The sequence below is a fragment of the Lynx canadensis genome, chromosome E3 (assembly GCF_007474595.2).
Source record: "Lynx canadensis isolate LIC74 chromosome E3, mLynCan4.pri.v2, whole genome shotgun sequence".
Classification (NCBI taxonomy): Eukaryota; Metazoa; Chordata; class Mammalia; order Carnivora; family Felidae; genus Lynx; species Lynx canadensis.
In genome coordinates, this window is record NC_044318.1 from 2,207,502 (window position 1) to 2,222,349 (window position 14,848).

The 14,848-nt window shown below is 56.8% G+C and overlaps 1 protein-coding gene and 1 long non-coding RNA gene across 4 annotated transcripts; one reads left to right on the forward strand and one right to left on the reverse strand.

The window, feature by feature from the left end:
* Window positions 1–56: 56 nt before the first annotated feature.
* On the reverse strand, window positions 57–9,423 carry RNPS1 (RNA binding protein with serine rich domain 1). The gene is given in 9 exon segments (XM_030301671.1): window positions 57–955; window positions 1,445–1,496; window positions 1,499–1,582; window positions 4,022–4,175; window positions 4,447–4,549; window positions 4,869–5,060; window positions 5,677–5,832; window positions 6,070–6,257; window positions 9,343–9,423. Coding segments are annotated over 8 exon segments (912 nt in total). The 5' UTR covers window positions 6,141–6,257; window positions 9,343–9,423; the 3' UTR covers window positions 57–855.
* A 314-nt stretch (window positions 9,424–9,737) lies between these two features.
* LOC115504357 lies at window positions 9,738–14,367 on the forward strand. Of its 3 annotated transcripts, none has more exons than XR_004343054.1 (2): window positions 9,738–10,489; window positions 11,740–14,367. It is a non-coding gene; the product is annotated as an uncharacterized LOC115504357 (long non-coding RNA). The 3 variants fall into 3 exon arrangements; XR_004343055.1 differs by having other exon boundaries at window positions 12,405–14,367; XR_004343056.1 differs by having other exon boundaries at window positions 12,601–14,367.
* The last annotated feature ends 481 nt before the right edge of the window (window positions 14,368–14,848 follow it).

Here is a 14,848-nt window from a genome sequence, read left to right on the forward strand (position 1 = left end):
TGAAGCTGTTTCTGGGGTCATAGACAGGAAGGGGGCAGGGAAGCCAGTACTCAGTCTGCAGTCTAATCCCGTTTATTCACACAATCCCTTCACTCTACACAACAAAGTACAAACACAACAGCGCCTAAAATGCTACAAGTTACAAAACTCAAAACAACAAATTTATAGTACTGACTGTACAATAAAAGCCAAAAAAGCAATGTACACGTTGCCACGGTAACCTGCGAGACCACAGTGAATGACAGGTACAAGGGGGGGGGGGTCCTCGATGGCCCTGTGGAGCTGGCTCTCAACTTGTTCACCAAGTGCAGAGAGAAAGGGAGCCGCGGGATGTGGTGTGTGTGCATGAGTACGTGTAAAACCAACCATTTCCGGTGATGAACACAGGGTGTCTGACTGTAGGTATCGGAGGAGGACCGGAGCAGGGGAGCAGGGCCAGGCCAGCAGGACCAGCAGCCGCACGGGAAGCAGGCCCCCTCCTGAGGGACCCCGCAGAGCGGCAAGCTTGGGCACGACCAGGCCACTGGCCCAGCTCCCACCCCGGGCTGGGGCCGCACTGCCACCCGGAGCCCTGCGTTGTCCCTGCTGGCTTTGCCACTGAATGGACTCTGAGGAACTGCGAATGTGGGAGCTTTCTAGCCAGAGACCTGGCGGGCGTCTTTACAGGCACAACTCCAAGCCACTAACGCTCCTGCAGCTAGAACTCTGCCTTCAGAGGAAACGCCTCAATCGCCGCCTTCGAAGCCTGCCCTGAGTGAGGAATTTCTCTCCTACCAATCCTCCTGCCGCTACACAAGTGACCGAACTGAAGTGGACGGGACAGAAGTTCCAGGGTGCAGAGCCCCGGTGGCCTGCTTATCGGGAGGAGTTGGAGCTGGAGCGGCTCCTGTGGCGGCGGCGGCCGGGCGAGCGGGACCGCCGGCGCACCGGGGACCTGCGTCTCGGGGAGCGCGACCTGCGGGGAGAGGAAAGACCAAGTCAGACGCCGAAGCTGGCACCACAGACACAGCTCCGCATCTCCGGCCGCAGGGTGAAGCTGGCTTCTGGAAGGAACGTTCTGTGGAGTTGCACAGTCAATGCTCTAAGCTAGGATGGCTCTCTGACGGCACCGCCTGGGAGCCCTTCCTTCCTGAGGGCCGTGCACGGGGCGGCTCAACACCACCAGCAGAGGAGGGCCGTGCTCTGGCCTCTGCCCAGGGACAGCCCCTCCCTCACCTGACTCAAACTCCTCTCCTGAGCCTTCCTGTCCTGTTAGCTAGGAAGGGGACAGGACCCAGACTCCAGGAATAGTGGTGCCACCCGCAGCGGTGCCCCCATAGGGCCGTCCCATGGCAGCCCACAGGCTGAGCAGGGCTCCAAGGTCAGCACTATCATGCTGGTGTGTAAATGAAACAAACCCACACAGGCCTCAAGCAGTCCTCTGGGAGACTCCAAACAGACCTACCTTCTTCTCCGTGGGGGCGACCGACGCCACATGGGAGGTGGAGGCAGCATTTCCTGGGAGGGCTGAATCTCCTGGGCGGTGGCCTCGGCCATGGGGCCAGCACAGCGGTGGCGGTGATCTCCTGGCCATCGATTTGTCCTGTTGAAAAAAGATCAAGTCACAAAATATCACACCCAGTCACTACTGTGGGCGGTTTGGCCAGGAAACGTGCCTATAGCGTGGAAGCGAAGAGGGACCTCAGTCTCGAGGCACCAAGACCCCTCATGCACAGCAGCCACCAAGGGAAGTGCATCCAAGTGGACCTGAGCCCGTTCACTGATGGGGAAGGGCTGTGCCCTGACCTGAGCCGGAAGGTGGGCCTAGCACTGAGCTGCCTCCTCTAGAAGGTTGGGAGGGACAGGCAAGAGGAGGGGCAGCACTGTGGGGGCTCTGAGGGAAGCAGATGGGGTGAAATGTAAGAGATCCAGAAGGACTGCCCTCGAAGACGTGTGGCCTCTTAACCAGGGGGCCTGGCCCCCTCTCCCGATACCCGCCGTGGAGATACTTTCCTCAGAGGGCTCCTCCCAGGGGACCAGAAGGTGGCCTCTGGGTGCTGGGTCCCGACGAGGGCAGTGTCCACTGTAAATGGGCCGCCGGGTCACTATAACGTGGCGGTGGATGGGGTGGGAGGGATGATCGGCACCCTGTTTCTAGATGAGCTATGACTGCATCGTGGCTCGGGAAGAAGAAAGTACTACTGGGGCAGGGGAGCAAAACCAAACCAAGGTTCAGCTGTCAAGTCTGTCTTCAGAATGTGGAAAAAGTGACTTGGGGAGGGGACTCTGAGTGCAGCCACGTATGTGAATGTAGCCGATGAGAACAGTGAAGGGAGGCGGCTCAGGATGGAGGCCAAGGAGCCTTCAGGGCCTCAGAAAAAGCAAGCAAAGGAGACCAAGGCGCAGACCCAGGAACCTCAGGGGAGCACGCACCCTGGCCCAATCCAGGGACCGCTCAGGGGACGAGCACAGCCCTCGTGTGCCCTCTCTCATCTTCTCAGCTCCTACCCTCAAGGCGACAGCAGAGATGGCAAGGAGGTGGCTCAGGCATGTAGACCTGTGTTCAGAACGCACTCACGAGACTTAAGTAAACGCAGCCTAAGGCACCCCCTGCCTCCGCGTGGCCCATTGCCAAGGCCAGCCCAAATCAGGAACGTCAAGGACACTGATCATACAGCAATGAAGACAACTCTATCTTCTGGGCAGCTGCCAGGAAAGGCCAAGCTCTTCCACATTCCTTCTGGAGCCAGCACGGAGTTGCTCCACTCGATGGGGCGCAGTACAGTATGTGGACACACACACAGATCCTACCAGAATCTTAAAAAACGTGGGCTACGACCATGCACACCTTGGACGTGGCCGAGTGTCCTGAATTCTTAGCAAGTGCTCCAGCTCTCAAAGACGCATGTTTGACAGTCTCTAAAATGAAGGTGTGGTTAAGATCAAGAGGTGGTGGGCACAGTTCATGACAAACTCCTAAAAAACTTCAAAGGGAGCGACTGGTTATGTTTTAGGATTTTTTTGAGAGACAGAGGGGGGCAGAGCGAGCAAGAAAGAGAGAGAAAGAGAGAGAGGAGAGAGAGAGAGAGAGAAAGAAACCCAAGCAGGCTCCTCACTGTCAGCACAGAGCCCGACACAGGGCTCGGTCCCACGAACTGTGAGGTCACGGCCTGAGCCAAAATGAAGAACTGGACGCTCAACCGAATGAGTCACTCACGCCCCTCAAAGGGATTTCAGTAGACTGAAGACAGCTAGCTTAACGTTAAGGGAAAGTTCCTAGTGTCCAAGCTCCATCAGGGCTCCAGGAAAACTAGCCATCACACCATTACACTATTTTTCTAGTGGGTAACAGGCTTCTGAGGACTCCAAGGTTCTGAGGTGTTCAGATTCTTCCCTGCGTGGCCAGATACCCCATGCACAGTGCTGTGGACGGAGCCAGCTCTCGGCCCCAGCTGCGTAGATTACAAGAGCAGCGAGCTGGGGCGGAGACCGATTCCACGCTCCTCAAAGACACAGACGTGAAGACAAGATGGAAACCGGCCATCCCAAACTATTCACAAGTGCTCAGCCGCCGTCAAAACCATTCTGCTCAATACAAAACAGCTATAAATGTCACAAATAGTTACGATACAAGCTTGAGGGAGATGGGTAAAATGTATGAATTCAGCAAAGTAAACCTAAAAATGCTGAAATGTCAGCATAACAGAAGATGACTCTCAGAGAGGACTAGAGAAAACACTGCCATACAAAAGCCAAATGCTGCATTATTCACATTCATAATATTGTAGAAAATAAACCCCTTCGTTCCTTAAGTTCTCACAGATTGGAAAACTCTAAAGATGTTAATGTATTCGTTTTTGCTGAAATTTTCCCAAGAATGATATCTCATCAACTTGTTTTTGGTGAACACCCCCAATGGTCAAGGATGGAGTCGGGCAAGAGCTGCAGGGAGCTGGTGGAAACTGGTTCGAAAGGTCCCTCCGCTGGGCCGAGGCCAGCCTCGCGCAGGGAGCAGACAGGGGGCGCAGGCAGGGTCACCCACCTCCATCCATGTGCTTCAGAGCCTTCTCGGCCTCGTCCGGATTCTCAAACTCCACGTACGCGTAGCCTTTAGACAGGTGGGGGTGCATCCTTTCCACAGGCATGTCAATCATTTTAATTTTCCCGTAGGTGGAGAATATCTCCATGATGTGGTCCTAGAGGAAAGAAGGGTCACTCTGATGTGCACCCACCAATTACCCGTGTGGGAGCTGAGAAGTCACCCCATGACGATGACAAGCTAGGCACCTGGGGCGTCTCTCTCACACGGAACAACTCGGATAAAGGACTCCGTGCTCCCGCCAGTGTCCTCAGAGCCTATGTTCTCGGTTACCTCCAGCAAAGGCCAGCTTCTCTGGTTTTCCATTTAAAACATTTGCAGAAGAGACGTGCCCCCTCTGCCCACTGGACAGATCTGAGATCCCTCACCTTGGTCACATTCCTAGTGAGCCTCCCGATGTGCACTTTGGTGGGTTTAGGGGAAGGACTCCGCCTTTTCCTTTCCTTTTCATCTCTTTTGGGTGGTTTGGATCTGATTGAAAAAACACAACAGAAACAATTTCTGTCAAGTCAAAAAAATTTTTAAGTGGGGCTGCTAACTGCTACTGTTGAGTTTTTTATAAGGCAGCTTTCCCTACCAGTTCGTGTATATTCCTGTTATCTCTGCCTCAGAAATCCGACTAAGTAAGACACAGACTCCTCTAAGGCTACTTTATAGAGCTCTGTCACTTTATGTCCCCAGTTTGCAAACTAAGTTCCCAGATGACTGACAAGTTTTGGGGCAACCCCTCCAAACCAAGACCCCCCACCCCCACCCCCCCGCCGTGGGAAGCGGTGCCGGGGGAGCTTACTTGGAGCGGGAGCGCCTCCTGTTGTCGTGCCTGCGTCGAGAAGGACTCGGCGAGCCAGACGAGCTGCTGGAGCTGGAGCTGCGGGAGGTGCTGGAGCTTCCCGAGCGGCTGGATGCGGAAGAAGAGCTCGAGCCGCTGCTCGAGCCAGTGCTGGTGCTGGAGCCCGAGCTGGAGGTAGAGCTGGACCGGGACCTGACCAGGGAGACAGAAGTGTCACAGGCAGCAGCGGAGGGGAGCCTCTCTTCCCAGCAGACGCAGACGAGCCTGTACGTGCTCATGCTCCCAAGAGGCCATCGCTGTCCTCATTATTTTCCAACCTCCATGTCGTCCCCCCACCCCGGGGGGGGGGATGATATCTACCCCAGCCTTCTCTAGCCAAAGCCCCTGGCAGGGACAGAAAACAGCATTCAAACTGCGCAGGGGCAGGAAAGGAAGGAGCCGCTTCCTAGCCACACAGAAGCCTTGACTGCTGGGAGGTACAGAAAGAGCCTGCAGGTCAGAACACCAATCCATCCTGGAAGGTGGCTACCGAGGGGCTCAAGTGAAGAAATGCAAGCTTTAGGCTCGGGCAGTCCAATCACAACTAAAGAAAAAAGCACTTGAGAGAAAAATCTACCCCCAGATGTCTCATTCTTTAACACCATCCTCCATAGGGAACCGGAGCAAACCCCAAAGCATTGTGCTACAGTTAAGGCCTTTATTAACAATCTCACAATCTTCTGTGTGAATAATTCGGACTACAGAGCAGTGGGCAGGCTCAGCAGACAGAAAGGGGCGTGGCTCTCAGGGCCCCGCCCCGCGGCCCCACCTGGTGCTGCTGCTGCCGCTGGAAGCGCTGCGCCTCTTCCGCGTTTTCTCCCTGCCCCGGTCCTTCTCACTAGAGTCCTTGGTGGCCCCTTTATCTTTAGAACGATCCTTGGACTTCTCATCAGAGCGGTCTTTGCGTTTGGTAGGAGAGGGAGCCCTGGATGGTGAGGAAGAGTGTGAGATCACGAGCCCCTCTGACCAAACCCTGAAACAACACTACCCAGGAGGGGATGCAAAGGACTACAGAGACCCCAGGTGATCACAGAACAAAACGATCTGTGGCTTAGGACACTTCACTGTAGAATGTGAGACATTTCCAATCTTCCCCTTTCTGAGGGTCCCTAGTAACGAGCACCCCCAAAGTAGCACTAGAAAAATCTGACAGAAGGATTACCTAGTGCTGGACTTTTTATTATTTTCTTTGACTCCTAGCAAGCTCTTCTTTTTCACTCCTGATAAATCCATTCTCCCCTTCTGAGGTGTTCAAAGCAGCAATGGCGGCCTCACTTATCTGAACTCTCACTTCTAACTCGAGTCTGAGAAACGATCCCTAATCGATTGCAATTTACGCCAAAGTGCAGCCTAATAACAAGATAAAAGGATTTACAGAGTGAACGTATTGGCAAGGCAACAAATTCGCTTTGCAGTCAAAAGGCGAGCACACGAGAAGATGGCAAGGAACACAGTGAGCAGCGAGCGTCCACAAAGCCAGGAACACACAGGGACCTCTTCCATTTCCTTGGGGAGGGTCCCACCCCCACAGGTAGACCCTCACCTCAGTTTGTGGTCTTTTCCTTAAGGAAATGGTGGTGGCGCCCGTCACTGTTATTTTACAGGAGGTACAATACCCATTTTGCACTCATAGGTTTGATGAGCCCTCTACCGCCCCCCCCCCAATACCACCGCACCACATTTGCATGCAGAACAGAAAAAAACCCCAAGAGTGGCTCTCCTGAAAGGGTTACTGGTGTGGTCAGATCTCTTGTTTAACTGCTGTAATTTCCTCGTAGGATACTTTGGATCTAGGCTACAACTGGAAGCAAAAACCATTTCAAAAGCGACAGGTAGCATCAAAACATTTAATACCCAAATGCAAACAAATAAAATGTTGCCCCATGAACATTTAAAAAGCAGTCATTGCATGGTGCGCCTGGGGGCGGAGGGTTCAGTCAGTTAAGCCCCCAACTCTTGATTTCGGCTCAGGTCATGATCTCAGTTTGCGAGATTGAGCCTGCATCAGACTCCTCGCTGACAGTGGAGGGCCTGCTCGGGATTCTCTTTCTCTCTCTACCCCTCCCCTGCTCTCTCTCAAAATAAATAAACTTAAGAAAAAAACCCAAAAAGAGTCATTGCAAATGCAACTTTAGTTAATGATAGGCAGATAGAAGTGTTACACCAGAGGCTACAATGTACTTCAAAATATAATAAAAATATTGACGCGTAAAAAGCAAATGTGGTAGAAATGGGACTTGTACGATCTAGGTGGTGGTTATGAGGGTAGTCACTGCAATTCTTTTAACTTTATGCTTACATTTTTTCCCCAAAATCACATGCGTGTGTGTGTGGGGGGGCACTAGAACTTGGATGGCACTGCTCATAAAGGTTTAACAAGTGTCTGGATTGCAGCATGTGCTCAATAAATGGTCATTAGTACCATTAGTGAGTGTTACTTAGAACAAACTTCAATATTTGCAGTGAGGTTTTCTACAATTTGCTTGAGTTGCAAGCAAAGGTCTCAGGTACTGGTCTCCACTACTCCTAGTTCCTCTTCCTCAACAGCCTGTAAGTAACCTGGACACAGCAGCCAACTGGGATCCTGTTTCACGTTGTGTAGGGGTGCCCAAGATCCTGAATAAATTCTGTGACTCCAGAGTGAAGGCCAGCTTCGGATGATCAGATTAGAGCAGAAGCAAGCAGAATGCCACCTTTGCTGCTCTTTTCTAAGCTGATAACGTCGTTTAAGAAGTTCTGCCTTAAAACAGTAAGGTGCTATGGGCACTGAGCAAGCAACACTGGAGAAGCTCAGTGTCCTCCGACAAGCGGGAAGTGTAATTCACTGGTTAAGCGTCCGGAGTCAGTGTATCTGTTTAATTCAGAGCTTTGCTGTGTGACCTTGGGTAAGTCACTTAACCGTTCTGAGCCTCAATTTCTCAAAAGCATTATAGTGACAATTACAGTTCCTACACCTCCATAGTCACCAAGATCATTAACCAAATTTATTACTCATGAAAGAAACTTGGCACCTAGTTAAGGCTCAATCAATGTTAGCTTTCCTTAGAAGAAAGGGACGTTTTTCCATGTTTGGAAGCTTTTCCCCACATGAACTCTGGTCTCCCAAAGTCACACATAATCTCTTGAATGCTCACCAGGGGTCCCTGAACCACCCGGTCAGGATCACCAAGTGCAGTACTGTCCAATAGAAATAGAGTGTGAGCTAAAATCCTAAATCTTCTAGCAGCCACATTAGGTAAGTTAACAGATGAAATTGACTTTCAGTAATACAGTGGACACGCTATATCCCAAATGTTATCTTTTCAACATACAATCAGTATAAAACTCATTAGTGAAATATCTGCACCCCCACCCCCCACTAAGCCTTTAAACCCTTCAATTTGGCCTAGGTGTATTTCAAGTGCTCCGTAGGCACACGTGACCGCAGACTCCCGCGCCCCCCCCCCCCCCCGTGCTCGGTGACAACAAGCACCACCGGAATTCTTAAACTCTACGAATTAAGAACCAAAGGGTGAGCGAACACTTTGCTGGGCGTGGCCAAGTGCTAGAAAGCAAAGATTGAGGCTCTCTGTTCACACAAGTTCAGGTAACAGCACAGGACCTTGATTACCTCCCCCATCCTCCGGAAAGGTGCGCGTCCAACAGCCAGAGAGAGAGAGAACAATTAGTTAAACCTCGAGCAGATGGCGTTTCGGCTCAACTCTTCAGAGCACCTTCCCCATTTAAAAGCACATTTTAGGCACAATTCATGCGAAATAAAAGAAAAAGCCACGACTTCCCTTCGTGGACTTGAACCTTCCCGTAACCTCCCTTGTGGGGGGTAACCCGTCCAACGGAGCTGCATGACATCAGGGGCCGTATCTCCAAGGACTCGCGCGGAAAACGGCACCCGGGAGCCTGGTAAACGGCCGTGGAGTCATGTCTGAATTAATGGCCTCGAAGGGAGGCTCAGCCGGTCTCCCAGGGCACCCCACCAAAGCCACTCCGCACCCACTGGCACGGGCCCCACGCGCGACCTCGCCGCCCCCGTCCGCGTTCACTCACAACTCCCCAGTCCAGGCGCCGGGCCGCGAGCGCTTCCAGGGCAGGGCCTGGCGTTGCGGGCCTGGGTCTCCAACCCGGCGAGAGAGCCCGAAGGCGGAAGCCGCGCTCCCGGCTGCTCCGAGTCCCGCGGGCCTAGCAGGGCCCGCCGCAGAGGGGGACGATCTGAGGCGCCCTTCCGCCCGCCGCGGCCCCGACCACTTCCGGGCCGCGGCCTCGGCGCCTCCCACTCCACCCGCCCCGGGCCACACTCTTTCTTCTTAGACCCGGTGCCGCGCCGCCAGGCTCCCGTCCCTACCGAGAGGCCGAGGAGCGGGCCGGCTCCACCACGCGCCCCGCCGAGCTTTGCGGGCGGTCCCCGGAGCTCGGATGGGGTCGGATTCCCCCAACTTACATCTTCCCGCCGCCGCAACCTCCTCCCGCTCTCCTCAGCCGCTAAGGCCGGCGCCGCTCTGGCGTCAGGGTAAGGGAGCGGGAAGGCGCCGCTGTCGGGCGCGCAGCGATGACGTAGAGCGCCCTAGCCAATGGGCGCGAGCGAGGGGAATGTTAAAGGGCCACGGCCGTTTTTGGCGAGCCGCGTCGGCGACTCTTGCTCTAGCTCCCTTTCTGAGGGGTGTCTGGGACTGCCAGGGGCTGGCTGCACGCCTCAGGGGGCCGGCCGATTGTGGGACCGCGGTCGGCAGGGCCGCGCGCTGGGGCAGCCCCCGGGGCGGCGCGGAGGGAGTTAACGCAGTGGCGGCCTTGCCCCAGCCCTCGCGCGTGCGCACTGGGCAGGCGGCGGGTCTGGCGGTAGTCCGGGCGCGCCACCCTTGACCCCAGTGTTTCGCACGCTGTGCGGCCGGCTGGGACCGCGGGCGGTGCGGGCGCTCCGGCTTCTGGCTGCGGGCGTGGGGGGTCCCGCGGGGCTCAGGCGGCTCAGGGGCCTGAGTGGGTGCGGGGCTGGGTTCGTGCGGTTAAAAACCACGTAAGGTGGGCGGAGTAACCGTGCGGACGCCGCTGCTGCGCGGACGGAGCTCGGCCGGGTTCCGAGAGTAGACGGGGGACAGTGCGACCGTCACGAACTGGGAGCGAACATCAGGGGTAGAAGACAGGATGCGGAGGGGGAAGCGCCTCCGAGGAGGTGACACTGCGGCTGAGACCCGAGGGGGAGGGGGCGCCCGGCAGAGGGAATAGCCGCGCTACGGCGTTGCAAGAAAGGAGGGGAGGCCAGTGTGGCGGCTCGCAGGCCAGGCTACGAAGGCGGAGTTCAGCGGTGGTGGGGCGACGTGGAGGATGTGCAACATCCGGCGCCGAGGCTTCTTCACTCTGGCCGGTGAACAGCGTAGGCAGGGAGGCAGTCAGCCTTCTGGCAAAGCAGTGGCCCGGGCCCAGGCAGGAGGCTGGGAGAATAAAACCCGGCGCCAAAGAGGCTAGCGCTTTCGGGTTTTGTTCCCCACGGGGCCGCCAGCGTTCCCCCACCCATGTCCGGCAAGCGGTTGTTACTGCATGACCCTTGGTGGGAGCAAGGAAGGTGCACCCCGCCCCAGACGTTGTCCGAACAGGTAGGTGCATCACGGAAGAGAAGGGAACAGATCGAAATCGGATCTTTCTGGAGAAAGGAATCACTGTGATTTGGAGACGGACTAACCGCTAGGACAAGGACAGGGGAGTCCAGGTTGCAGCTTGGTGACCAGACGGTTGGTGCTGCAGACGCTGTCTGCACGTCATTGTTCTCTGCGCTCTGTGGTTTTCCCAGCCTGTGGATGGTGGTGCCTTTCCCTGTCCAGCCAATCTGGCCCCATCCGGAGGTTGTCAGCTGTGCCCCAACACCTTCACCCCGGGCTGGGGGGTGTCTCAGAGTCACGGACAAAAGGGAGCCCGGAAGGAGCAGCCCCCTCCTGTGTCCCTTCTGCTAAGGCACCAACACATTTCTAGGGGGGATGGGTTGGCAGGCAGGCAGTCAGTCCGGTGCAGGGGCCTCCCTTTGGATTTAGATTTGCCCTGGTGTGGTGGGGGTGCATTTAGAGCATTGAATTCTCTACTGTCATTGTCACGTCTGCCATGGCCACGCACGGGGGAGTGAGTGGAACAGAGGGCAGCCCTGGCTCTGCCCTGCAGCCGTCAAGGGGCCCAGAGGGTCAGCACTGGGGACAGGGTGGCCGTGGCAGCATGTCGGAGCCCCACACATCCTGGGCCCACCATCAGTGCATGCCCAGGGCCGCACCGGCACCCTAGTGGGGAGGGAGTGGGCGAGCAACCCCACCTTGGCAAAGGTGGGAACAATTCAGCCGGGCAGCCAACCCCTGCTACTTTTTAAAAAATGAGCCGAATGCTATAGTTTGGCATGCATATAAATTTTAACACGTTTTATGTTAAATCTAAAAGCATGATTTATTCATACACATGAATTTAATCAAGTTTGTTTCTAAATATTGCTGATTTTTGTTACCAAGTGTGTTATCAGCTGTTGAGCTTTAAAATTTGAGCATTTTGCCGTTTTGAAGATGAACAGAATGTGTTCAGAAGAAACATAAGGAAATAAATCTGGAGGCCGCCTGCCCCCTGGCCTTCCAGGAGTTCTGGCTTCACCCTTCTTACACCCCTGTGCCAACTTACTGAGGCCCTGGGGGCTGAGGGCTGGGACGCTACGTCCTTTGGGGACCTCGGGAGGCCTTTGGCCCAGGTTTGGTGGAGGGGGGTGGGGCAGGGCTCCTGGAGACTGCATTGGGCAGCCAGCCCCAGGCCTGGAGCCCTATACCACAGGCATCTTTCAGGCTTTGCCAGTGTCCTGAGCCCCTCCCTTCCCTTCCAGGGTCGGGGGCCACCTGCTGGCATGTGGCGCTGCTCTCCATTTGGAAACGTACCCTTGTCAAGACAGAATATTCCCTCTGCCTTCATTCTCTGTGGGCCTCTGCAGTGCTTGCCCTTGGAGGCTGGTGACCGGGGACACGGAGAGGGTTTAGTGGTAGTCTGGATGGTGCTGGAGGTCACAGTGCGCCATCCGGGAGCCTCACGTAGGCACTGCATCCCCAAGAAAGGACTCCTACCTACCGCTGAGAGTCCCTGCACCAAGGACAGGGGTGGCCCGGCCAGGTAGAACAGAAGAGTTTGGGTGGAGTCAGGAAGGCGGTGATGGCTCGGTGGCCTTGAGGGAGGCATTAGAAGAGGAGGCCTGGGTCTCTCTGTGGAGGTGAGAGCCTGCAGCCCCCTGCAGGAGCCCAGGGAGAGGCACTGGCTGGTCCTTCTCGGTGGCCAGGCTGGGCCTTAAAGGGTCAGACAGCCGGCGAGGGTCTGGAGTTGTGGGGAGCCTCTCTGGCTGCAGGCTTGTGCCTCTAAGGTGTGGGTTGTCGGGTCCTGAGACCTCTCCCATCTCCCTGCCAGCAGGTGACTCTGGACTCTCCTGGGGGTGGCTGAGCAGTGAGCTGGGGGCTTGTGCTGGTTTTCATGCCCAGAGCCCCATGTTCATTTCTGCCCCAGGGAAGTCAAGGATAGTGTGCCTGAGCCGGGGCGGTCACAGCTGGGCGCAGAGCAGTGGAGCTCGTACGCTGCATCGTTGGCGGACCTGTGGGCCGTGTCGCAGTGTCGACTGGGGCCAAGATGGCTTGGCCCTGCTCCCAGGACCTACGTTGTGCCATCCACAGCGAGCCGACTTGGGACTTCTCCAACCCTGCAGGCGTCTGATGCCAGGATCTGTGTGGTGTAGGCCGGGCCCCAGGAGCGGGGCCTGGGCAGCCCTGTGTGTTGAGGAAGGAAGGCAGGGCCCCCGCTCCCCGGGCCTGACCCCGTAGCTTCAGCTCCTCGTGCCTGTTTGAGGACAACACCACCTGGGCCTATCAGGTGGGGATGGGACTCCAGGGCCCAGCGCCCCGCTTCCTGGTGCTCTCCTGGGCGGGCTGCCGGGGTCGAGACCTCTGCCTTGTCGCGCCTTCTCGGGCAGCCTCTCAACCTGCCTGCCCTGAGCCCCCTCGTGCAGGGACCCCAGGGGCTTTGCTGTCCTTTGGGAAAGGGAGATAGGCTTCAGGGACTCGAACCTCCCAGGGTTTGGAGGTGGACCTGAGCTGGGGTTCAAGGAAGGCACCTCGTGTCTGCAGAGTGGGATATCACACGTGGCCCGCTTGCCTCAGCTGAGGGGTGGAGTGAGCAGCCTAATCCTGACTTTGGTTTTGGGGGGACCTCTTAGAACCTCTGTGGCCACCTCTTTGCTGCAGGAGCCCCTCTGGGTCCAGATAGAGCCCAAGCTGTCTACCCAGGAACGTCCCTTGGTGTGCAGGTAAGGGCCACAGGGTCTGGGTGAGCACAGGTGGCCCTCCCTTCTCACTGACCAGTCTGTGTGGGAACGGGGGCGGGGGGGTGGGGGTGGTCTCAGAGGACCTGGCTGGCCTACACCATCGGTGTCGTGCTGGTTCCCAGAAGTGAGCCGAACAGCAGCTGGCATGGGGTGTCCTGCAGATGCCATCGCCAAATCTGTTGCCCTGGCTGGTGGTCTAGCCCCGGGCTGGCCTCTCGGAAACCTCCCCCCTCACCTCCAGGTTCTGGCACTGTGGGTGTCCGGGCTGACTGCTCTGGGGCACTGGGACGTTGCTGTCTCCGTGGTCAAGGGACTGACGGACTTCAGCCCGGGCTCACGTGGGTCCAGGCTGGACCGGACGGGCTGGCTCCTCTCCCACCTGCGATGTGTGGTCATCCCCAGGCAGCTTGCGGCCACCCTTGGACCAGCCTTCCGGCCTTCCTTCCAGCTGCTGGCCTTGGCTCACTCCTTCTTCTGCCCTGGTCCTGTCAGCTGCTTTGTGAGACAGGGCTGAAGGTCCCTGAGACTGAGGTGACCTTCGCTCCTCCTGGAGTCCTGGATTGAAGATCTGGATTGGCGTTTGCCCAGCAAAAAAACCTGTCCAGTTTGTTTTTTCTGTGTCCCTGCGACCATGGGGTCAGGGACACCATGGGGGGCAGGGGCTGGGCCCTAGGGTAGGGTCACTTCTGCCAGCCTGTGGGTCTTCCTAAGTGAGGTGGGGTCTCGCCAGCTCAAGTGGACCACGAAGGCACACTTGTGGACGCCTTGATGCGAACCTGCACACTGCGGTCGTGGTGGAGACTGGGATCGTGTCCTGGGACCTGGCTCTTATCTGGGGTCCCCAGCTAAATGAAGGACCCTGTGTCCCGGCCCCCTCTCCCTGGAGCAGCCATGTGCCTGCGTTCTGTGCAACAACGTGGACGCAGAAGCACATGACATCCGGGAGCTGTGTCCTCCTCCCGTCCCCCTGCTGCTTCTGTCTGGAGCCTCAGGGTGACCTTGAACCCAAGAGCAGAGCTTGAGGGAGGCCTGCACCTGGACAGAGCAGGCAGATGGAGGCTGGCTTCCTGAGGCCTTGTCGGCGACAACACCCAGACCACTGTCTCTGGACTTTGTACTTGACCGAGAAATAAACGCCTGTCTGGTTTCAAAGCTGCTGGGACTGGGCCTTCTGATGTGCACAGCAAGCCGGCTGCAGTCTCCATTCCACAGGAGTGGTTTCTGGGGCCTGGGGGTGGGGTCCCCTCGCCCTGTGACCTGCTGCCTGGCATTCTTTCCCCACAGGGAAAGCAGTGGATGGGGCTCGGCCTAAGCCCTGCCCCCAGCAGGGTCTGCCCAACCCTCCCTGTGGAGCAGCCCCCTCTGACCTCTGAGTGCAGGTGTCCTGCCGAGGGGCAGTTCACAGTCTGTGTTTCGGTCGAGCCACACCATCGGACGGGGCAGGATCTTACACAGGCTTGCTCTCGGCCCTCACGTCGGTGTCTGCCCCTTGGGAGCCCCCGACCAGGCCCACGGGGTAGGCAAGGTGCGACCTTGTCTTCTGGGTCTGCTGATGAGCTGGGGAGGGGCAGGGGTCCAGCAGATGCAGCAGCTGTTTGGGACCAGCATGTCCAGGGACCCTCTGGGCCCCAGG